This window comes from Mus caroli, chromosome 1 (assembly GCF_900094665.2).
Source record: "Mus caroli chromosome 1, CAROLI_EIJ_v1.1, whole genome shotgun sequence".
NCBI lineage: Eukaryota > Metazoa > Chordata > Mammalia > Rodentia > Muridae > Mus > Mus caroli.
The window spans coordinates 181,546,416-181,572,423 of record NC_034570.1 but is presented as its reverse complement, the minus strand read 5'-3'; the positions used below and the strand labels follow the sequence as shown (position 1 = coordinate 181,572,423).

The window sequence follows — 26,008 nt, the reverse complement described above, 5'->3', positions numbered from 1 at the left end:
GTCCTTTGAGATCTAGAGCACCACTGGGCACTGCCTAGGCGGGCCGTACGCACAGCGGTCTTTTTAGTTGGACTCATCCTGTTTAGAAGACCTTTGCTTGCAGCTCTGCCCTGCCTGACCCTGCACACTGTCTCTCCAGCAGTGAAGCTGTTCTGAACTTTGCTTTTCTATTAAAAGACTCTTTCAATTTGCCTTTTTAATAGATGATAAAAGATTAAGAAAGCTGACTGCCAAGTAGCTACTTGAAAAAAGCAAATGAAAGGAAAAACGCAGAGCAATTTCACGGGCATTATTTCTATCTATGTCTGCTCTATACAGAATCTGAAAATGTTTCTGAGAGCCAACCGTTTCAACATTTATTTAAATAATACTAAAAGAATTTTAAAATGCTATCAAAGAAACAGGCCTCAGGAACCTCCTTGAGCGAGCTGCTCATCAGAAAGCTTTTGTAGCAGAGGTGGGTGGGTGAAGGAGGCTGCTTCTGCTCCTGCAGAAACAGCGTATGAGACTGGCCTGTTCCCTTAGGAGCTGCATCACTGAGTGCTGCTTGCTCTTTCTCGGCTATTAAAACAGTCTGTGCTCATTATTTAAAAACTCTAAAAAACGAGCCACAATGTTACAGCTCATGGGACAATCTCTGCCAGCTGCTGGAATCTTCCTGTCACTTGTTTCCTGCTATCGGATGGCTTAGTCTGGAGCTCATATTATTTCCAAAAGACCTATATGTTGTTCCTCCCCCACACATGTGCAACACAGCTGAGTACTTTGCCAGGCAACCCAAACCCATATGGAGATATGCATCATTTGTGTGGCTGTGTTATATGGATGTATGGGAACTGCTTACCCATCCTCCCTCTGTCTGGTTTATTATAAGGTAAACCTGCGACAAGTTTCACTGCCTATATGCAGATTATGATTATTTATTTTCATCACAAAGCCTCATTTTGATGGCTAGCCCAGGAAGACCTAGAATTTATTACATATTCCAGACTGGCCTTGAACTCAAAGGTAATCCCCCCACCCCACCCCACCCCACATACCTCCGCTCCTCAGGCTCACAGTACTAGATGTACTGGCATGAGCCATTGTGCCTGATGTAATTGTTTCCATTTAATAATTATTTGTAGTAGGATGACCAAGTCATTTATTAATACTTTAAGGGTCTTAATAAATACTGCCAAATGACATTAACTTTGTTGTCTATTAGAAGCAAAGAAAGCCTTGTACAGTAACTTGCATCATTAGTGGCAGAAACCGTCCCAGGGAAGAACAGACAGGTAGGAAAGTCATCTCTGACTACACACTTGTAATTATTTTATTGAATTATTATGATTTATTTTCATGCATTATTGTGACTATTGACTACTTTAAAGGGAAATCTGAAGAGATTATAACTTCATTTTCTCCCTGACTGTCAATTCTAATTGTCAAAAGTTTTTTCAAAAGAATTGAGCCAGGCTAGGTGGTGTAAAACTTTAATCTCAACACTCAGAAGGCAGAGGCAGGCACATCTGTTTGAGTTTGGGACCAGCCTGGTTTCTATAGTTCCAGGACAGCCCACGACTACATAAAGAGATCCTCTCTCAAAACCCCAAGCCAACTAAACAAACAAAAAACCAAACCAAACCAAACCAAACCAAACCAAAAGATTTAGAACTCTAGAAAACATTTCAGTTCAAACAGGACAAGCAATGGTAAAGCACCCTACCTAAGCCTCTAGCGTCTCCTCCTGCTGGGCTTCCATTTTCCTGCCGCGCTACAAGTGCCTTCAAAATAATGTTTGTTGCCCCAAACCTTGGCAAAGTGACATGTGTAAGAAATGGCAAGTTATTTTTCTTGGCAAAGGCCTGGCTTGTTTCTCTCCTCTTCCTGAGGAAGCCCCCTTCAGGAAACAAAACAATCCATTTTCGATCTCTGCTCCTGTAATTATGTTCAAGGTGCTTCTTGAGAACCAGCAGCTGTTGGTCACGATAGGCTCTTCCCTGGAAGGCATACACACACAGTAAGGACAGCTGGAGAGTAAAACATCCCAAGATCAATAAGAAACAACTGCTTCAAAAACTGTCATGTAGTTATAGGATAGAAAGAACAGTGTTTTCCTGAGCTATTTCTCTTTTTGAGTGGAGTGGTAAAGGGGGAGGAGCTGTTCAAGCTTATACAAAGGAGGAGAAGCAACTCCGCAGTTTGGTGGCCACACTGTGCGACCAATTACAGTCCCCACCCCAGAAACAAGGGCGTCAACAGGAGAGCCCATGAGGAGGGCTGAATGTGGAGGGTAAACCCCACGGGTGATAGGTTTTAGGAAGAAGTTATAAGAGGGGTGAAAAGGATCAGGGTGAGCAAGGCAAGTGATCAAAGCCAGGAGGTGACAGTTGACCTACTAGATAACATGAGGGAGTAAGCCACAGAGATGAAGGGCAGAGTACTCCAAGAGTCAAAAAAGATACAGGCCACTCTGGAGATGCTTGACATGCTGGGGCCTGGAGTGGGAGCACACATCCAGTAGGCAGAGATAGGTGGATCTCTATGAGTTCAAGACTAGCTGGTTCACCTAATGAGTTTCAAACCAGGACTGCACAGTAAGACTATGCCTTACAAACATACAAGAGCAGCGCCCTGGTCGACGTGGAGATGACAGTGGTAGGTGACAAAAAGCAGAGGAGCCCAACAGGAAGGGCCTTAGACATGGTGCTGAGATCTGTTTAGTTCTGTTTTGTTTTTTAATTTTAAAAAAGTGCATGTGTATGCCTGTGCTCCACTTATGTACACCACTGTGTGTGCATGTGCACACAGTAGCCTGTGTTCCACTTATGTACACCACTTGCCAACAAATGCTCAGGGAGGCAGAGGGTGTTGGATCTCCTGCAACTAGAGTCATAAGTACTTGTGAGCATACTGATTTAAGTTCCGGGAACCACTTCCAGGTCCTCTAAAGGAGCATTAAGGATAAGAATTAAACTAGCTCTCCAGCTACCAGGGCTAAGCCTTAAACGAAAAATTGCTGGAAATGCCATAATTTTACTTATACCATATGTAAACCCAACTCTTTTCTATACAGCAGCCAAGTTTTACTGATTTCTGTAATGAGAAAAAAGAAAAAAAAAAAAAGCCAGTGGGGTAAGTTGGGGAAATACTGCAATAGCCAACAGAAGCCTGATGATGCTCAAGCTACCTGTATGCATGAGGAACAGTTACATACAGGGAAATCCCTGGAAGCAGACGGGACAAGGGCATGGACTGGATCTTAGTTGTGAGAAAGGATGACATGGAGGCTGAAAACAGTCAGCCAGATAAAGCTGCTGAAGGCCCCAACCTCCAGCTAGCATGAGAAGCCTCCGTCCTGTCAATGCAGGCCAGGCAGCCCAGTCACAAAGCTCCTTAAAGTAAGTGTGCTTCCAGTCTTCAGATAAAATGTATCACAAATTAAAAAAAAAACTTTTAAAACTAGCTTATTAATATTATGATTAAAACGTACAATTTAGCAAGGTGTGGTGACCCATACCTTTAATCCCAGCACTTAGGAAGCAGAGGCAAGCAGATCTCTAAGTGAGGCTAGCCTGGTCTACAAAGCAAGTTCCAGGATAGCCAGGGCTATTATACAGAGAAACCCTGTATTGAAAAATAAACAAACAAAAGAAAAAAACCAAAAGCCACCTTGTCCTTTCTTTTGAGAGAGAGTTTCACATGTCCCAGGCTGGCCTTGAATTCGCTCTGTAGAATGACTTTGAACTCCCAACCTCCCACTTTTGTCAAAGTGCTAGGAACACAGGTGTGCACCAATACATTTGACTACGTTAACATCTTTTCTAGACCATTCATTCTCATGTTATAGAATCTTTACTCCTAATCTCTGAAGGAAAAATGTTGCTCTTTTAGAAATTAATTTTCAGTTACTCTGAAACAGTCTGTATGGATTCAAAACCTTGACTGCCATTAAATGAAAAGATTTGAGTACATACTTTTTCATTTTTACACTTCAGAGCACACTGAGAATGTACCATCAACATCAAAGGTTACATTACCCTACACCAGTCATTTCCTCAGACTTCACCATCTAAGAGGATTGGCTAGCTTTCCCACTGGACCCTCCCTCCTTAGCTGCTGATCTTTCTGTTGCTTGCTTCTGGGCTTTCTACTTCCTAAGTCTTAATCTGTGGTTCCTCAGAACAAGGTTCATTTGACCGATCAGGTGTTCATGAAGACCTTTTGTGCACAGGACCATACAATCAAGATTAAAGTTGTTAAATACATGAACATCAAGTAACCATGGCCCTGCCATCCACAGACATGCTTACGTATGCTATCTCCCTGCGTGGAAAGAGGAAGTGTGTGATACTCAGTGGAAGTGAGAGTGCGGCCATGCAGAGCTGACTATTCTCTTGCCTATGAGACACTATTCCTTGAGCTTACATCCCTTCCCAACTCATCTCCAGGCATTTGATCCATATACCAAACATTATATTCTCCTCAACATTTTCTGGATCTACAGAAATCTGATATACTTATTTGTGTTTCTATGAATTCCCTCATCACTTCCTATGATTGTTTACTTATATTAATAGCCTCTCTACTGGAAACTACAATATCTTCTTACCTCATAACAAGGTACTTCAAATAACAGTAACTACAGAAGTTAGACAGTGACAGTGTGCTCATGGTAAAATGCTGCAGGGAGCAGGTATTGTTCCGAGTGCTCTATGAGTTTAACTTCACGTGATTCCCACAACTTTTTGAGGGAGACCATCTACTGTTCTCTTGTGAAAATAAACATTTAATTTGCCCAATCCACTCAGCTAATGATTTGAATAGCAGGAGTGTGGCAGGTGCTTGATCATGTATATTTCAAGTGAGATTTAAATGATTGTTTACAGAACAAAGATTCAAAGGAGGAGCCAAGACTGGAGAACAGGGTTTACTTAGCCAACGAGTTTGTCATACCACTTTTTCATAATCAACATAATCAATCACTTTGAATGTCTGAACATTGAAAGAACAATGTTCGCCACTTACCTGTCTTATAAAGAAGTCTCCATGAATAAGAGAAACGATTCCAAAGTTTGTATACTTGAAAATATGATCCATCAGCCACATCATCTGAGCGACAACCTGAAATATTTAAATGCAGACATGATTAATTTAGTGTCAGAGACACAAAACTTGCTACACTGTTGCAGGGTATTTGATCACACTATGAACCCGAAGATTGTGTTATTTACTGAAAAAAGCTGTTTCTAGTTGTGGTGTGGCTCAGCATGAACACCTACCTTTAATCCCTCTGGCTAGAATATAAACACACTTTTAGTACACACCTTTATGACCAAACAATGAAGGTAAAGTTAGTTTGAAGAAGGAAGCAGCCATGTTTGAAAGTGATGTGTAATTAAGTGGCAGACAAAGTGAAGAATCAAAGAAAGATTTGATAGAATAGGTGTCTTAGTTTGGTTTTACTGCTGTGAAGAGACACCATGACCAAGTCAACTCTTATGAAGGACATTTAACTGGGACTGGCTTACAGATACAGAGGTTCAATCCATTATCATCAAGGCAGACATGGCAGCGCCCAGGCAGACATGGTACTAGAGGAGCTGAGAGTTCTGCATCTTGTTATGAAAGCAAACAGGAGAAGACTGTTGTCTTCCAGGTAGCTAGGAGGAGGGTCTCAACGCCCACCTCCACAGTGATACAATTACTCCAATAAGGCCACACCTCCTAACAGTGTCACTCCCTGGGTCAACCATACGCAAACCACCATAATAGGATATGTCCACTTCTCATGGGGAGAGGAAAGGGAAGCTATTTAAGGAGCAGTGCAGAGAAAGGAGGAGGTAGTTTTACAAAAAGACATGTTACAGAGAGAGACAGAGCTAGACATTGGTAAAGACAAATAATGAGAAGGAGCCAGAATATTAGAATATATTACCAAAGTTAGTACAAGGCCAAGCAGAGCAATTCAGGAGAAGCTGAGAGAAAAGCCAGATTGAATCCGTCATCTTGGAGTGGAGTCTGAGCCATAACAGCTGACTTGAACTAGCTAGCCAAAGTTCAGAAAGAGCCAAAACGGTGGATTATTCTGTGGGAAGTCTCTATGCTTAAAAATATTCTAAGCCGGGCATGGTGGTGCACGCCTTTAATCCCAGCACTTGGGAGGCAGAGGCAGGCGGATTTCTGAGTTCAAGGCCAGCCTGGTCTACAGAGTGAGTTCCAGGACAGCCAGAGCTACACAGAGAAACCCTGTCTCGAACCCCCCCCCCCCAAAAAAAAATATTCTAGGCCTAGACAAGATTGTATGGAGGCTAGAAACTTCCAGGATTAGCCCTAGGTCAGCAGACTGAAGCAGTAAGCCTCAGAGATGACAATTACAACAGAATAAAAATTACTTTTACACTACACTCTAGCCAAGTCTCCATAATCATTCAAACTTCCTTCCTGCCCCACCAGGGGGGTTTGTGACGGGGATCTCTGTGTAACAGTCCTGGCTGCCCTGGAACTCACTTTGTAGGTCAGGCTGGCCTCCAACTCAGAGATAAATGCCTGCCATTGCTTCCTCAGTGCTGGGGAATTAAAGGCACACAACACCCATACCCAGCTCATCTAAACACATTTTGAATTACTGACTATATATATATATATATATATATATTATACTTTTGAGAATTCCATATGAATAGTGAGTGCATTTACATAATTACATGTGTGTATATATAAAAATGGACTTAGCAGGCTGGAGATATATCCATATATATCTATATCTATTTATCTCTATATCTGTCTGACTATCTATCTATCTATCTATCTATCTATCTATCTATCTATCTCTCCAGCATGCTAAGTCCATTCAGTGTTGTAAATATTTTAAATCTAATGTTGTTTCTACAAATTCAGTAGTTACTAATAGGCTTTATGTAAAAAATTATAAATCTTGATTCCTAGCTTTAGAACCCTAAGTCCATAAGTATACAGAAAAAAAATGAAGCTGAATTAGCTTATTAAATTTGGACTCAAGGATTCCCTCCTTAATTGCAAGTGGCCATGGGAAGGGTAAGAGTATATAGGCCAGGAAGACTAGGGGAGGAGGCTTCCATCTATGTGGCTACCAGGAAGACCCCAGCCCTACTGGATAGAGGCTTTTTAGAAGTGCCTTATTTGGGAAGCAGCCTTAGCCCTTTATAAAACCCCCCACTTATGTTCTATACGGATGCTCCAAAAGCTCATTGGCTCCCCAGAATGAGCTCTTGTGGAATCATGCTTCTGTTTGTTATTGAGACCTTATAGGGAGGGGTAAATGTTACTTATGTCTCTCCTGGGAAGGAATTTTTGCAGAGTTCAAATATTCTCCCTCTATCTAAAGGAGGTCTCTGGTAATTCTTATAACTTGTAAAATTTCACTGGACTAATAAAACAAAATCATTAAAAATATTTATAAAATAATGTAATAGAAATGTCGCAATTTGTTTGTTCAAGTGCATACTCTCTGCTAGCATTATATTTAAGATGCCTTAGTCTTTAACCACAAAAAAAGCCCCAACATTATTCACTGCTGACAAGTTAATTCTCATATTGAAAAGACTTTGTTTGCAGCAAATTTAAAATTTTAAATTAAATATAAACAGTATCTAATTAATGAACTGCTTAATTGTTCTTTCCTGCTAAGGAAATAAGCATTCCTTTCATTAAATCTTAAATAAAATGAAGGCTACAGTCTCAATTAAGAATGTAATGAACTCTACCCTTGACCTCTTAGAAAATGACAGATATAAATAAATAACTCCGAGTATTAAATTTTGTGAACTTACATATAAAGAAAAAAACTAGATGCTGACACTCACCATCTGCTTTTATAAAGGCAATGTGAAAGCCCAAAGAACACAGTTCTTGCCTTAACTTTTCAGGGAAACAACCATCATCTTTAGTAGGCTGGATTGCTTAAAAGATTAAAAATTATATATATATATATATGAATAAAGACTGACGAGACGGCTCACTTGCCACTTGTTTTAGTCAGGGTTCCTTGTCTATTGCTGCCATGCAACACCATGACCTAAAGCAAAGTGGGGAGGAAGGGGTTTCTTTGGATTACAGTTCTATATTACTTTTCATTATTGAAGGAAGTCAGGACAGGAACTCAAACAGGGCAGGATTCTGGAGGCAAGAGCAGATACAGAGGCCATGGACAGGTACTGGCTTGCTCAGCTTGCTCTCTTAGAGCACCAGCCCAGGGATGGCACCACCCACAAGGGGCCTTTCCCCCTTGATCACTAATTGAGAAAATGCCTTACAGCTGGATCTCATGGAGGCATTTCCTCACCTGAAGCTCCTTCCTCTCTGATGACTCTAGCCTGGGTCAAGTTGACACACAAAACCAGCCAGAACGCTGTACGTGGTAGTTTGAATAAGAATGGACCCTGCCCCATAGGCTCTTCTATCTGAATGCTTAGTCACCAGAAAATGATCACATTACTGAGAGGATTAGAAGGATTAGGAGGTGTGGCCTTGTTGAAGGCAGTAAGCCACTGGGCCTGTGCTTTGAGGTTTCAAAAGCTCATGCAGGGCCCAGCTTTCTTTCTCTGCTTATGGTTGAGGATGTAACTCTCAGCGACTGCTCCAGTGCCTGCCTGCATGCCATCGTGCCTCCCACCATGATACTGGACTAAACCTCTGAAATGTAAGACAGCCCCAATTAAATGTTTTCTCTCGTAAAAGTTGCCCTGACCATGGTGTCTCTTCACCGCAGCAGAACAGTGACTAGGACACCGTGCAACCATGAGGACTTGAGTTTGGTTCTCAGCACTCATGTAAAAGCCAAGTGCAGAGGCTCTTTATGATCCCAGTATAGGGAGGTATAGAGAAGAGAATCGCAGAGCCTTGCTGGCCACACACCATATTCTCTTGTTCTCTCTCCCTTCCCGCCCCTTCTACCTTCTGTGTGTGTGTGTGTGTGTGTGTGTGTGTGTGTGTGTGTGTCAAAGTACAATTCTTAGGAGTCGGTTCTCTTTTTTTCATGTGGGGTTCTGGGGACTGAACTCAGCTCAAGTCATAGGGTTTGGTAGCAAATGTCTTTACTCAGTGAAACATTACATCAGCCCAAAGAGGTCTTTTTAAACTGGTATACAATTTGACAAGAGCCTTTTACCTTTGAATGACTATGGAGTAAGTAATTAGTTCAGTAAATATTCCTACATGTCAACAGAAACTAATATTGACTCATACTTATAAAGAAGAAAATTATAATTCTTCTATCTTATAGTTAATTTATCTCTTGTAAAGTCAGTTTTAAAATGTGCCTAGATTTCAAATTATTTGAGAATATCAGAGAATTATACAAAATTACTCAGGAAGGGCTGGAGAGATGGCTCAATGGTTAAGAGCACTTGCTGTTCTTATAGAGGACCAGAGTTAATTCCTAACACCTTTATCAGATGACTCATGGCTGTCAGTAACTCTAGCTCCAGGGATCAGACACAATCTTCTGGAATCCACAGGCACCCATGCACATGTGGCATACATTCACACAGACACACAGATATACAAATAAGTAAAATTAAATTAAATCTTTCAAAAGTCAACAAACCAACCCTTCTTTGGTCCACATGGCTATCTATGTTCAGCTATCATCCTCAACAAACTAGCACTGGAACACAAGCACATTCTATACTGATCATGTGCATCATTCTTTGAGACTTAAGACCATTTAAGCACATTGCATTCTTTCAAAATAACTGTTATAAGTATAATTACCATTATTAGTGAGACCAAAGAATGTTGGCTAATTGGTTGCTTGCTTTTACAGAAAGTCAAACAGGATTTGTATTTTTAACTACCCACACAATTTTAACATCATGAATTTAAGAGAAAACAGTATGTTTTATTGTAAGAGCAAACACATCTACACAGCAGTGTTATTTTTTTCTTTTACTGATTTGAGATTCTGATTATAAGGAAGGATTACATTTATTTCACATTCCAGTAAGATTATAACACTGCTTTTCAGTAAGATTATATCACTGCCTTTCAGAGGAAAGACATATTATGCAATAACTAAACATAGTTTCTTTTAATTTTACCTTATTTTCTGGCTTTACCTGGTGATTCAAAATTCTTTAAACCCAATAAAGACCTTACAGTGATTCTTACCTCAGGTTTTGCAAAAACCATTTCACCAGAGGCAGCCTAACTAGATCCTACCTAACCTTAAAGGTCAAGTCTATGTGTTCTCTCTTCTGAAGCTGCATTGTCTACCAGGTACATGGTGAGCTCACCCTCAAATACAGGCTTTTCATTTTGAATTTACATACTGCTCTGATCTCATCTCTCACATGATAAAAACAGCTACCTTCTGGAGAGAGAGAAAGAGAGAGAGAGAGAGAGAGAGAGAGAGAGAGAGAGAGAGATTGAACTATTACTTCTTTATTGTTGTTGTTTTGTTTTTTGAGATAGGATCTCTCTACATAGCCCTGGCTGTCCTGAAGCTCACTCTGTAGACCAAGCTGGCTTCAAACTCACAGAGATCCACCTGCTTCTGCCTACCTTGTGCTGGGACTGAAGGTGCGTGACACCACATCCACTAAGTCTTTAGTTCTTACAGTCACTCATGACTATTAAGCAATCAATGAACATCGACTGTTTTGTTTACTTACTATAGGTTCAAATACAAACTCCAATAATTTGTAAACTATTAATGTAGTTTTCTAGGAACATAACTTCCTTACCTTCTCAGATAATAGTTTCTTGAACACAAACATTTTTTTTAAAGATTTGTTTATTATTATACATAAGTACTCTGTAGCTGTCTTCAGATGAGCCAGAAGAGGGCATTATAAGTGGTTGTGAGCCACCATATGGTTGCTGGGATTTGAACTCAGGACCTTCAGAAGAGCAGTCAGTGCTCTTACCCACTGAGCCATCTCACCAGCCCGAAGGCAAACATTTTAAAACTATTTGATTTATTAGTTTTAATTATCAATATAAATTATACAAAATCAACAGTTCAAACACTGGCTTATCAAAACCAGACATTCAAAATTTAGTAATTTATCTTTTAAAGTCTTAAAATTCCCTTCCTGGGGTGACCAAGAATTATATGAAATCTATACTGATACTATGAGAAGAGTGAGATATTTTAATCAATGCTTTACGTGCATCCCTGCAGGATATCCTGAGAATGCTTACCGGTCCTTTGTCCTGTAGGCACATCATCAATGTACACACATCTCCAGTTGCCTGGTGGTTCACCAACATCACTGCTTCATCTTTAGCGATTGCTTTAATATCTTCCCCCCATTCCATCACTGCAAGAATAAAACATTTCAAAGTTGTCATTTAAAGATGTTTCTGTGGCTAGAGACCTTTTATTAGAAAAAAATAGTATACACTAATGATGTCTCCTTGTTAACATTTTTCTAAGTTTGAAACTAGGTTTCTTTCCTATAAAAGTCACAATGTTGACAACATTTTAGAGTTCCAACATACCCATTAAAATATACAATGATCATATTTTAAATTTATCCTATATTGTATAAATAATTAAAAATATAGGTATAATATAGCTATTACAACTTAGATGTTTACCAACAGGAAAATAGATTAGAAAATTATGATATAAAGACATCATGGGAAAGAATTCAGAATTCTCTACTAACAAATTCCCCTAAACTGTTGTACCAATTGTGCAATTATGGTATATATATATGTTAGTTATTGTGCTGAAGTCTCTCACTCAGAACCTACATCCTGAGGGCAAGTGACAGAAACTAAAACATAGCAGTCTGTGGCTGCTCGTGGAAGCACTCAATCTTCCACACCTTTCCCAGCGTTCCTTGTTTGACTTCCGAAGAAGTCTTGGAATGCTGCACAGACAGGCCTCATGGGGTTTTACCACCCATCTTGTTAACCTCTGGTGTAATAAAGTCTCTTTATAGTTGCAGAAGGATCCAGCTCTGAGAGCTGGACATGGGAATTCCGAGAGAGCTCTATGCTCTTTCCCCAGAACTTGCCCTGTGTATCTTTTCATCTGTATCCTTTGTAATATCCTCTATAATAAACTGTCCTGAGTTCTGTGAGCCATTTGAGCAAATTAACTGACCCTGACAAGAGAGTTGTGGGACCCTAATTTAGAGCAACCAGTCAGAAACATGGGCTAGAAACAACTGTGACTGGCATCTGTGGGGGCAGGCAATCAATCTTGGAGATTAACTGATTCCTTGACCCATGAGATTTGAGGCTATCTCCAAGTAAACAGCATTGGAGTTTAGGGAACACCCAGCTGTCTTCCATTGAGGAACTGCTTTCTTATTTAGTGTATGAAAGGAAAAAAAACCCTCCCATCAGGCATTAAAGGAAAATTAGAGATGCTTTAAGGCCCTGGTATTAGAACCCAAGTTTTATACATGTTAAGGAGTGCATTACCACTGCACCGCAGTCCCCAGCCCTGGAGTTCAGGTTTGTTTTTCTACTATATCTTTGAATCAACTGAAGGAATAAAGTTGCATGTTACTTAATACATTGAATTCCAGACTATACATACCAGTCATCTTTAGGAGATAACTTCTAAACTCTTTCATTTTACTGTATAAGAAAATATCAGAATATCTCAAAATTATATATTTTCATTTTAAAGGAAGAAAGCAAATTAAATTAGTTAAAAATCTCTGGGTAGAAAATCACTGCATCCAAAATGTACTTGTACATTCTAAGGAAAGGTAGAAAAGAAAAGAAATTGAACATGAGTTTTCAACCGTCAGGACTTTACAGAGACGTCTGTAAACAACCAGAGGCTGACTGCTCACTTTCATCACCTTAATTACAAGGACCTCACACCTGCTGTGGGCCACGCCCCTGGGTGATACAGGATGAAGAGGCCTGAGGCATCCTCTTCATACTCCTGGCACTCCTCTCTTACACTCACTCCTTCCTGTTACCCCAGGACACGCAATCTTCTTAGTGTGAAGGACTTCTTCATACAAGTTCAAGGAAAGCATCTTTCCTTTCATATCAGCAATCTTAAAATTCCATGCTAAAGAGATTTCCAACAGGGTCAGCACATACCAAGTTGTGGTACCCACTGAATTAAGATGTTGCAGTTACTCTATTAGATGCTATCATTCATATAAAAATAGATTAGTGTTTATGATTAAATGTTTTTACTTAAAAAATTTAAATTAATGCACTACAGGAGCTACATTAGAAGATGATGAACCCCAGAGACCCAGCCTCTTCCAAACTGCAGCAGCAGTCCAGTGCCGGCTCAACTCTGGTGGCATGCTCACTGTACTGATCATATTCAATAGCTGACACATTACTAGGGGAAGTAGATGTAGGTACACATTATTTGCATGAATGTATATCTATATATATCTATATCTATCTATCTATCTATCTATCTATGTACGTGCATGTGTGTATGTATATGTCTGGTGTGTGAGAGACAGACAGACAGACAGAGACAGAGACAGAGAGACTTGACCCCTATTTACTTTATTTACGGAGCTATGGTCTCTCCCTGAATCTGGAGCTCTCTAATTCCAGCCAGTCCAACAGACATCTTGTTCCATGGAGCCTCTGTTTTTGCTCGCTGATCCTGGGATTCCAGGCAGCAGTCACATCAGTCTGGCTTTTTGCACAGGTTCGAGAGATCTGAACTCGAGTCCTCATGCCTGACCAGCAAGTGAGCTTTATCTACTGAGCCATCTCCTTGGGTGGCACTCTTTAAAAAGTAATCAAACAAGCACACAAACCAAACCTTATGTGTTTGGAGGTCTGAGTAAGAATGGCCCCATAGACTCATATATTTTAATGTTTCAATCATCATCAGGGAGTGACAGTATTTGAGAAAGATTAAAGGATAAGGAAGGTGTGGCTTTGTTGGAGGACAGGCTTTAAGGTTTCAAACGCCTGGGCTATGCCAGGCCCAGTATCTCTCTCACTCTCACACTCACTCTCTCTCACACTCTCTCATACTCTCTCTCTCACACTCTCTCATACTCTCTCTCTCTCTCTCTCAATCTCTCTCTCTCTCTGGATTAAGATGTTAAGATGTAGCTGTAGCTCTCAAGTTACTGCTCCAGTACCATATATATGTACCATATATATGCTACCATTTTCCCTACCATTATGAAAATGGACTAAACTGCTAAAATTGTAAGCACTCCTCCAATTAAGTGCTTTCTCTTGTTAAGAGTTGCTTTGGAGCCGGGCAGTGGTGGCGCACGCCTTTAATCCCAGCACTCGGGAGGCAGAGGCAGGCGGATTTCTGAGTTCAAGGCCAGCCTGGTCTACAAAGTGAGCTCCAGGACAGCCAGGGCTATACAGAGAAACCCTGTCTCGTAAAACCAAAAAAAAAAAAAAAAAAAATTTTNAAAAAAAAAAAAAAAAAAGCTGAGGCTAGCCCAAATCCATAGAAACAGAAAGCAGACCTGTGGTTGCTACGGGCTGAGCCAATGAGAAATTGTTCTTTATGGTCACAGTCAACCCTCCTTATCTATTGTAGATTGGTTGCAGAAGGGTTCTGAAATCTGTAGGTATTTCAGTTCATCATAAAAAGTGATGTTGTACTTGCATACAACTTACATGTATCCTCCCATATGCTCTAAGTAATTACTAGACAACGTGATATATAAGCCATACGAATGCTATGTAAATACTATACTATTGCACTGTTTGGGAAATAATGAAAAGAAAAAAGTTGACTGAACTTGGAGACAGAGAACCTACAGATATGGAGAGCCAATTATACAGTTTCAGTTTTGCAAAACAAAAAATTATGGAGATTTGGTTGTACAACAATGTGAATACATTTAATAACACTGAAGCATACTCTTTGGCTTTTCTTTTCCTTTTAAAAACTATTTATATATTTACTTAAAATGTGTGTGCACACACACGTACCATGCCGTGCACGTGGAGGTCAGGAAAAACTGGTGGGAATCAGTTCTCTCCTTCTACTATATAGAGGCCTTACCCCCGGAGACAGCTCAACAGCCCTGAAGTGTACTCTCTAAAGTAGCTCAGACGGGGGCTCAATGGTTAAGAGCACTTGCTGTCCTTGCAGAGGATCTCAGTTTGGTTCACAGCGTCTACATGATGCCCAGAAACTGGCTGTAATTTCATTTTCAGGGGACCCAACACCCTCTTTTGACTTCTGTGGACAGCAGGCATACAAATGGCATGTATACATACATGCATACATACATACATACATACATGAAGATTAAAACTGAACATACATAAGTATTACATGTACTTTTACCACAGTTTTAATCTTTTAAAAAAGAAACCAGTTATATGAGTCATGCTTTATCGACACAATGGACTCCTACACCACCAGATTAGATCTAACATGGAATGACGTACTGTTAAAAAAAACAAACAAAAAGCCTACAGCACACTATGGAGAACATTGCTGCCTGGGTTTCTGGAGGGGAAGTGAATAGATTTGCAATGTTCTAATGACAACATGTCAATGGAAACACACAATCCTCTTTCATTCCTCTTTTATTCAGTACATCAGTATCGGGTGCTGCTAGGTGTTATAGGTATAAAATAAAACATTTCAAATATTATGATAAGGTAAATGGTTTTAAAAATCATTAGTCTTATAAATATGGGCTAAACCATAATCTTAAGTTTTTTAGTCCAACATCTATACAAATGTATATTACATATAAATAGGTGTTTCAGCACCAACAATTCCTTTAATTTATTTTCAGTCAGATGAGTGGAAAACAGGTATCTTGGCCCACACAATAGAAATGCAGGCATGTGGTATAACCAATAAGTTTTAGATAAAATGTATTGTCAGTCACTTTTATATAATATAAATAAATCAGTAAGTACTGTTGTTTAAATATCACCATTTAGATGAATTCAGATGGTGTATATGTATATGGATGGTGTATGAGTCTGTACACATTTGTGTAAGTTTGCACACGTGAGGCGACCAAAGACCAAAGTCTGTGTATTCCTCAATGGTTCTCTATTTTGTATTCTGGGAGAGGGCGTATCACTGAACCTGGAGGCTCATCAATTGGCTAGGCTGGCTGTTTAGTAGGCCTGTTTTCTCCTCCCCAGATGAGCTACCAGATGCATGCAGCCATACCCAGCTTTACATGGGAGCTAAAGTCTTTATACTTCAGCTTAGGTTCCCATGAACTCTGATCCTCATACCTGCTCAGTAGGCACTTCACTGACAGCCATCTCTTCAGACCCCTTGGATGGATAACTCTTCTCTGAGTTTTACTGTTCCCCAAATTCCATATTCACTCTGAAACTGCCCATTATATTAAGATGAGGCCACAATGGATAAGAGTGGGCATTAAACCTAAATCCAATATGCCTAGCATTGTTTTTCTTAGGCTTATTCATGTACATGAGTGTTTTACGTGCAGTCATGTATGTGCAGCATATGCTTGGCTGGTGCCTGTAGCAGTCAGAAGTGGGAGAGGGGATCAAATGCCCTGTAACTGGAGTTATAGATGGCCATGAGTGTTAGGAACCAAACCTAGATCATTTGTAAGAATACAAGTTCTCTTAACTGCTGAGCCAACTCTCCAGCCCTGTAACTAGCATTCCTTTGAGCGCACACCCACGGGTGCACACACACACCTGTCTTAGGCACTAGCTGGAAGGTGGGCAGCCACCAGCAACTAGATGCAGAGGAGGTATGTGCTTCCTCTCAAGTCTTGAGGCTCCAGAGAAAACAGCTCTGTTGATACCCTGATTCCAGACTTCTGACCTCCAGAACTAGAAAGAATACACTTTTTATAAGTTTTGTTTTTTTGAGATGGGATTTCTTTGTGTAAACCAGGCTGGCCTGAAACTCAGAAATCCACCTGCCTCTACCTCCCAGTGCTGGGATTAAAGATGTATGCCATCCCTGCCCAGATCATTTTTGTAATTTTAAACAATGCTTCAAGGAAGTGTATCGCATGGGGTGGGCTCTGAGGTCTCAAAATTAGACCCAGTCTGCTCTCTTTCTGCTGTCTGCAGATTGGGATGTAAAACTCTTAGCTACTTCCCCAGTACATTTTCTGCTATGCTCCCTGCTGTCATGAGAATGGACTAGCCCCCTACACTGTAAGCCCCAGATAAACCAGGTAAATGCTTTCTTTCATAAGAGTCACCTTGGTCATGTTTTTTGTTTTTTGGTTTTTTTTTCAGCTAAAGAATAGTGACTAAGACAGCCCACTGTTGTCAAAGAAAATTAAGGTTAACTGAACAAAAAAATTGGACAGAAAATTGTTTAGTTTTAAGAACAAAACCTCCCAGGGACTAAACTACCAACCAAAGAGTACTCATGGAGAGACCCATGGCTCTAGTTGGATATGTAGCAGACAATGGCCTTATCAGACATCACTGGGAGGGGAGCCCCTTAGTCCTGTTGAGGCTCAATGATCCAGGGTAGGGGACTGCTAGGGCATTGAGGCAGGAGTGGGGGGAGCACCCTCATCGAGGCAGGGGGAGGGAATAGGGGACTTGTGGAGGGGAAACTGGGAACGGGGATAACATTTGACATGTAAATAAATAAAATAACCAATAAAATTAAAAAATAAAAGAACAAAACTGAAGATTAACCCTATCTCCTACCACATGCATACTTGATTTTATAGCAAGATCCCAAGAAACAACAACAAAATGCCAGAAAAACCAAAACAAAACAAAACAGTGACTCTGAAGCCATTGTTCTGACCAGCAAAAAGGAATTAGCATGGAGAGTAGACCTGTCCCCTTGCTGCTATGGCAAACACCATGACAAAAGTGAAATGACAAGAAAGAAATTTCAGCTTAGGACCTTACTCCACTGTTGATGGAGGTCAGGGCAGGAACTCAAGGCCCTGAAAGTGAAGCAGAAAGCATGGAAGAATGATGCTCTGGCTTTCCCAGTTTGCTTGCTTGCTTGCTTGCTTTCTTTCTTTCTTTCTCTTCTTCTCCTTCTTCTTCTTCTGTGTGTGTGTTACATATGACTCAAGTTACAGATGACTAGGAGCCACCACGTGGGGATTCAAACCCAAGTCCAAGTCCCCCTGGAAGAGTAGCCAGTGTTCTTACCTGCTGTGCCATCTCTCCAGCCCCTGAACTTGCAGGGGTAACATATCCAACAATGAGCTGGGCCATCCCACATCGGTCATTAATTAAGACAATACCCTACAGGCCAGTCTTACGGAAGCATTTTCTCAATTAAGATTTCATTTTCCAAGATATGTCTAAGTTTGTGTCAGGTTAACAAACATCAACTAGGACACTGATATTGCACAGTCTTTTACCACCCTGTATGTTAGTCATTAATAATATTCAAACATGTTGTAAAAATTAATGAAGTATAATTGATTGTTCCACTAAGATAATTGGATACATCATTTTTGGAATCTGTACTGGCTTGTTTTGTATGTCAACTTGACACAAGATAGAGCCAAGAGAGAGGAAGTAACCTCAATAGAAGAAATGCCTCCATGAGATCCAACTGTACGGCATTTTCTCAATTAGTGATCAGTGGTGCCATTTCTGGGCTGGTGGTCCTGGGTTTTATAAGAAAGCAGGATGAACAAGCCAGTAAGCAGGACTCCTCCATGACCTCTGCATCAGCTCTTGCCTCCAGGTCCCTGAACTGTTTGAGTTTCGGTTCTGACTTCCTTTGGTGATGAACAGCAATATGGAAGTGTAAGCCAAATAAATCTTATCCTCCCTTTTACTGTTTTGGTTATGTTATTTCATTACAGCAATAGAAACCCTAACTAAGATAGAATCATTATTAACCAACCACGTTTTCAGCATTCCAGGTTACAGGCAGACCCTACTGTACTTTCCAGACCCTACTGTACTTTCCTAAGGTAAAAAGTCACCCGGACAAACACGACACAAAAACGAATATGCCCATCCATGGCAGCTGTGGAAAAGCAGCAGGTAACTCATTAACCCAGGCTGGAGAGATGGCTAGCAGTTAACAGCACTGGCTGCTCTTCCAGAGGACCTGACTTCAATTCTCAGCACCTGCATGACAATTCACAATTCTAGAACTCTATTTCTAGTAGATCTGATACCCCTCTGAGGGTACTGTATGCACATGGTGCACAGTCAGTCAGACAAACATGCAAACAAAAGTAAGTGGAGAAATAAGGTAGGATGGCAGACTGGTAAGGAAATGTCATCAAACGAGGGGTGCTTATGAGAAAAGGGAGAGCTGGGAGTAGTGGTACATGCAGATAGTACTAGAAGTTCAGATTAGGGCGGACACCGGACAATCAATAGTTCAAGGCCAGCCTGGGATACAGAGCAAGATGCTGTCATAAAGCAGACAGAAAGAAGCAACAGGGAGGACAGGTTGGGAGTCACACATATCTCCACAATATTCTATTCAAATTTTGAAAAGCCCTCTGAACCAATCTGGTGGCTTCCGAGGAAAGTGGGAAAGATAATCCAGAGGTTAGCTGTACTAATTTGGTGGATTGCCAGTCCACAATAGAGCAAGCTACAGGTTCCCAGAAAGACTTCCTCAAAGATGATTTTTCACACTAGCATCATCTGACTGACTTAAAGAGAGAACTAAAACTAAGAAGGAGCAAGCCCACTGGTAGCTTACAACTGTGATGACTCAGTCCAGCCTGGGTACAGAGTGTGAACAAGAATCAGAGGAGATGGTTGTTGTGGTCTAGATCTGTAGTCAGCCCTTGGGAAGTAGATGCAGGAGGGTCTGGATCATCCTCTGCTACACACTGAGTAAATGGCTAGCCTGGCTGGGGTACAGGTAACCTCTGGAGGGGGACAGGTGCGAACTGGAGTTACTATCTCCAGTTGGCTGAAGGATCTACTTAGACAAGAGGCAGAAACCACTGAGTTGGGCCCCTGTGGAGTATAAACTTGTCCAGTCTATGGGAGACCCGGGCTAGATTCAGAAACAGCCTGACATGTTATCTGCCATGTCATTTCCATCCTATGCCATCTGTCTTGGAACTAGGGTGTTGAAGCAGTGGCCCAGAGTCCCTGGAAGGCCTCCAGTATTTTGGTGATTTCAGTGTAGCCAGGGGAAGGCAAGGGGACAGGTTATAGTGGCACCAAGGAACAATGAACTGAGTGGCAGTCAGCAATTGTGCTCACGATGGGAAAGGACTCTGAGGAACTGGCAGTGATGGGACTAGACTGGCAGCTCTGTGGCTAGCAGCAGTGGGCCTGTGGGAGCTACAAGACAGGGTGTTGTATGGGGCAGAATGGTGTGGATGGGCACAGAAGGTCTCAACTTGCTCCTCCTTCAGGCTGACTCCAGCAACCAGGACTTTTCTAGCCTTAATCCTGGCTCTGTTTTGAAGTGTTTTTCTAGCTTCCAGTGCTGCCCTTAGTTGTATTCCTGGTCATGAGGACTCAAGAGGACAGGAGGACTACAAATACTGAGGTATGCTGAGGTATTTCTATCTCGCATGTAACTCAGTTTAGGTTTTCCTTTTTTTCTTTTTCTTTTCTTTTCCTTTTTTTTTTTTGTACATGGGCACCTGAACACATATACATACATATGATCTCATGAACAGAAACATACTCACCTATTTATACCACATAGACATATACAAACCTGTCAATAGTTCTTCTCTTACTAAATGAAACTACACATAACAAGGGTTAAGAGCCTAGCTTGCTGGTAGAGTACATGCTCTGAATGCCCTGTACAAAAAAAGGAAACACACATAGAGAGAGAGAGAGAGAGAGAGAGAGAGAGAGAGAGAGAGAGAGAGAAAGAGAGAGAGGGAGGGGACGGGGGGGGGGCAACTTCAGTCTGTAATGCTTTGAAATTTTTTATTTCTTTTTTATGTGTTTGGGTGTTTTGCCTGTCTGTGTATGTACATGTGTGCCTAATGTCCTAGGAGGTCAGAATAGGGTTTTAGATATCTTGGAACCGAGTTAAAGACAGGCATGTGGGTACTGGGGACTGCACCCACCCTAGTCCTCTGGAAGAGCAAGTAGTGCTTATAACTGGTGAGCCACCTCTCCAGTCCCAAACAGTTTCTTAGGAATTAGAAAGGAGCTGCAAATACTGAGGAAACACTAGCACACACTTACAAGGCCATTACTTTTGTGTGCAGATGATGTGGGCACAGAATCCTGACCCTCAGTGCACTGCAGACTCAGCCCACTGGTTAGGAATCTCAGTTACAGAGGCTCAAAAGCAGGTGACAGTGGAAACTGGGTGGAGGAAATGTGTGGGATGGTCAGAGGCAAGTGGAAATTTTCAAATGGGAAAGCACATTAGGTACTGGAGGGTTAGGGTTAGGGTATCTGAAGAGATGCAGCATGCCTCGGGAGAGGAGCTTTACCACTTTGCAGTCTGGAGCAGGACCACATCACAAAGCTCCACCAAGGCCCAACAGTACATGCTTCCCATGTACTGAGCATGGATAGTATCCTCTCAGTCACCTTTCAAGGCTAGTGCCTTAGTACATAGCTGTAGGAAGTAAATGGCCTTGTTCTATCAGGTATAACCCAAGGTGGGTTGGAATATAGAATTTTCTGCTTTAAAATGGAAAAAAGAGAGGAAGGAAGGAAAGAAGGAAAGAAGGAAGGAAGCCAAAAGAGCCTTCTCTTGTCCCTGAAAACCCACTTCTACAGCTGTCACCACCTACTGCTTCACAGCCAAACTCCTTGTTTGCATTTTCTCTTCCATCCCTCACTCTTCTCTAACACAGTCCAATATACTCTCCAATTCTACCACCTCAATGAAACTGTTCCTGCCAAGTGCAATAAAAGATGTTAGGGCTCATCTCACAAACAGAAACTCCACAGAGGTGTTCAGCAGCCCCTCCCCCCACACTGCAGCACTGTGATGAGGGCCCTGGACACTCAAGGTAGGCATTGCATTTGCTGCCTTTCTCCTAGCCCTGGCCCAGCCCCTAGGCCCCGGTCCATCCTGAGGTCTACTCCCAGACTCTTTCTCCCTTAGGTCTTAGTTTCTCTAGGTTAGCAAGTCTCAAACTGTGGGTAGCAACTCCTTGTGGGGGGAGGGTGTCAAATGACCGACTGTTTCATGGGCGTCACCTTGGACCACAAGAAAACACGCATATTTACATTACAATTCATAACAGAGGTAAAATTACAGTTATGAGGGTGCAATGAGAATACTCGTATGGTTGGGTGTCGCTGCAACATGGGCAACGGTATGAAGCAGTCACAACACTAGAAAGGTTGAGGACCACTGCCTAGGGGATTTGACCCAGCTCCACAACCTTAGAACACCATGATAATTCCCAACTTCAGTCTCTGGCTCAGATTTCCTTTCAATTCCAAGAAGCACACCCACATCCACACCATGCGCATTAATGTGCTTCAGCTATACTCTGAGTAGGTTTCTAAGCCTTCCTCTCAAGTCCTCCTCCTCTGGGCTTCCTTGTTACCTACCCAGCCACCTTACCCTCCATGTTGTTGGGTTCTAACAGTTTCCCTCCTATAAAACTCCCCAGTTCACGTTTCCAACTCCACTTCCCTGGCTATGAAGAACCCTTGGAGCGCCCCGCACCCTCCCACACATTCTCTCATTTCTCTAATCCATTCCCACAAAGCAAGCAGAGCATAGAATTACAAGGAAGAATCCAATTTCATCATTCCCTTAAACTCTAAATCCTTCGAGGCACTTCAAGGCCAACTTCCCACCCCTGCTCCCTCTCCCATGATGCAACTGTCCGGGCTTCCCCTTACTCAAACACACAAACACTTCCTGCCTGTACACACACCCTTTCTCCTGTGTCAACGGGCCAACATCTACTTAATGATATCTTTGTTCTGTATTCATAAATATGTACCTCATTTTGCCAAATAAATGTATTTCCAGTTAACCCTTCTCTTGATTTTTTTAAGATTTATTTTAAGTGTATATCTGAGTGCTGTGCTCACATGCATAATACACATGTCTGTGTATGGTGCCTGAAAAGGTCAGAGCCCAAGAGTTATTGACATCTGTGAGCTGTGCATTTTTTTTTTTTTTTTTTTTTTTTTTTTTTTCGAAACTGGGTTTCTGTGTAACCTTGGCTGTCCTGGAACTCACTTTGTAGACCAGGCTGGCCTCAAACTCAAAAATCTACCTGCCTCTGCCTTCCAAGTGCTGGGATTAAAGGCGTGCGCCACCACACCCGGCTGAGCTGTGCATTCTTTTGTAGAAATCAGAAAGTATTCTAAACCACTGAGCCATCAACTTTCAAAGATGGAACTATGCAATGGCTTGATATGTGTACACTGCCCTTTGCTTTTCCGAAAACTTGTTTTATATTTTTTATTAAAATACTTTTTCCATTCAATGTATTTTGATCATGTTTTCTCCCCTCCTAATTCCTCAGGGATCTTCCCCACCTCTCCCCACCCACTCAACTTTAAAAAAAAAAAAAGCCAGATTCTCCCCACCTCTCTTACCTACTGAACTGTATTTATGCTCCCTCTCCAAATAAATAAATAAATAAATAAATAAATAAATAAATAAATAAATAAGGAAACTTCTTGAACACAAAATTAGCCCTAATTGATTCTCAAAAATCTATCCTTAGTCAGGGTTTTATTGCTGTGAAGAGACACTATGGCAAATCTTATTAAAGTAAAACACTGAATTGGGGTCGGCTTACAGTTCAGAGATTTAGTCAATTATCATCATGACAGGAAGCATGGTGGCATGCAGGCAGACATGGAGCTGACAGTTCTACAACTTGATCTGTAAGCAACAGAAATGAATACCACACTAGGCCTAGCTGGAGAATGAGGCCCCAAAGCCCACCCCTCACAGTGACAGAATTCCTCAATCAAGGCTACACTTACTACACAAAGTCCTAATAGTGGCACCCCCTAACAGAGCCACTCCCTATGGGCCAAGCATTCAAACACATGAGCCTACGGGGCCCATTCCTATTCAAACCACCACATCCCTCAAAAATCTTTTTAGTAGACATTACTTAATCTAATCCAGGCTGGCAAGCTGGTTTAGTGGATAAAAGTGTTTGCCACATGATCATGACCACTTGCACTCAAATCCCTGGAGCCTATGTAGAAATGAAAGGAGAGAGCCAACCCCACAGTTGTTCTCTGAGGCAACTCCTTTTTGCATTCCCAATTGCCTTTAGGGAGCTATTTCTTTATTTCTCAATAAACTTTGTTTGCTTGTCCTTAAAAAAAAAAAAAAAAAAAAAAAAGTCCTCTGACCACACATGCCTCCCCCCTTTCTCACACACACATATACACAATAATAACAAGTTAAATTTAATCCCACTCTTCAGGATTTCACTAGTTGGTATCGTTGCTAACTGGCAGTAGACAGTGAATAAACATGGAATGGGTTATAATGTGAGACATTTTTACAACTCATGTTCTGTTTGATGAGAGTAACAGCAACATCTCAAGACAGCTCTTAGTTAAACACATAACTAGTAAACACCTTCCCACTGGAGACAAGAAGGGGTCATTTAACCCAATTATGTACATTAATTCCAAAAAAAAACCCCACTAGTATAACTCAGCAAATGGTGTGTGTGTGTGTGTGAGGGGGTGTTCAAGATAGGATTTCTCTGTGTATCCCTGGCTGTCCTGGAACTCACTCTGTAGGACAGGCTGGCCTCAAACTTGCAGAGATCCACCTGCATGTCTCCCAAATACTGGGATTAAAGGCACGTACCACTAATGCCTGGCCTCAGCAAACATTTTTAAAATTAGGATTTCTAAACAGTTAATACATAAGAAAAAAAGCTTTTTTCTTTCTTTCTTTTTGTTTTTATTTTTGGCAGGGTCACATTCTATAGCTCAGTCTCAGCCTCCTGAGTGCTGGGATAATAAGTATGTATTATCCAGAAGGATCATATTACAGAATTAAAATATTTCCAGGACTGCCAGAGTTACATAGTGAGACCTTGTCTCAGAAAACCAAACCCAAACCAAACATAACTAAAATCCATGTGGCTAGTACATACTTTTCATCCCAACACTTAAGAGGCAGATGCAGGCGGATCTCTGAGTTCAAGGTCAGCCTGATCTATATAGTGAGTTCCTGGACAGCAAGTTATATAGTAATGTAACAGGGCCCCAAACCTTAACACAACTGATACCATGATGGAAGGGCCATTCCGGCTACAAAACTCAGCAGGTAGACAGCACCACTTACCAACAATGAAAACAAAGACCTAACCCATCAAATTCCATAGTTCTAGGAAAGTCCCTAAATGTACTAACCTTGATTTTTGGCTTCTGTAGTGCACACATGTGTGAGCACATGCTTAAAAGCTCATCCTGAGAAAGGCTAATACAGACATTTCATTGGCTTAAACCCATGTCCAAGCAGTCTTCTCTGGTGAATACTCCACAATAGTAAGACCCTGTTTCAAAAACCAGTAACAACAGAAAGCCAACAACGAAACCTATTTAACATTCCAAACTTAACTACACAGCCAAGGCAAAGTGGCATATATTAAGTGCAGAACCACAGAACAGAACTGAGAATCCAAAAACAAATCTATACCTCTATGGTCAATTGATTTTTCATAGGATACCACGTTCATTCACTCTAGGAAAAGAACAGTCTTTCCAGAAGATGAGAGAACAAGTAAATAAATAGTGAGGTTTGGGGAGCTGCCATGCAAGCATGAAGACAGGAGCTCAGGTACCCCAGAACACACATAAGAACTAGGTAGGTATGTGGCCCACATATAATCTTAGCACTCTTGGGAGTTAGAGACCAGGGAATCTTCGGGACAGTTGGCTAGCTAGACTCTTCAATCATTGAGTTTCAGGTTCAACTGGTGACTCTGCCTCAGTAAGTAAAGTAGAAAATAACTAAAAAGACACCTGACTTCATCCTCTGACCTCCATATGTGCTCCACACACACATGCAAACACACACATGCAAACACACACACATACACATACACGATGTACACCACACACACATAATCAAGATAGACAATAAGAAAAAGGGCCCGGGGCCTAGCAAACACAGAAGTGGATGCTCACAGTCAGCTATTGGATGGATCACAGGGCCCCCAATGGAGGAGCTAGAGAAAGTACCCAAGGAGCT

The 26,008-nt window shown here is 41.3% G+C and overlaps 1 protein-coding gene across 3 annotated transcripts in view; it reads right to left on the bottom strand.

The window, feature by feature from the left end:
* Lpgat1 (lysophosphatidylglycerol acyltransferase 1) overlaps positions 1 to 26,008 on the bottom strand; it is a 65,985-nt gene that overhangs the window by 23,174 nt on the left and 16,803 nt on the right. For all 3 annotated transcript variants that reach the window (XM_029480923.1, XM_021184016.1, XM_029480950.1), the window contains exons 3-5: positions 11,167 to 11,285; positions 5,011 to 5,106; positions 1,709 to 1,982 (exon numbers count right to left, since the gene is read on the bottom strand). In XM_029480923.1, the coding sequence (XP_029336783.1) occupies positions 1,709 to 1,982; positions 5,011 to 5,106; positions 11,167 to 11,285 (489 nt within the window). The remainder of the gene's footprint in view (positions 1 to 1,708; positions 1,983 to 5,010; positions 5,107 to 11,166; positions 11,286 to 26,008) is intronic.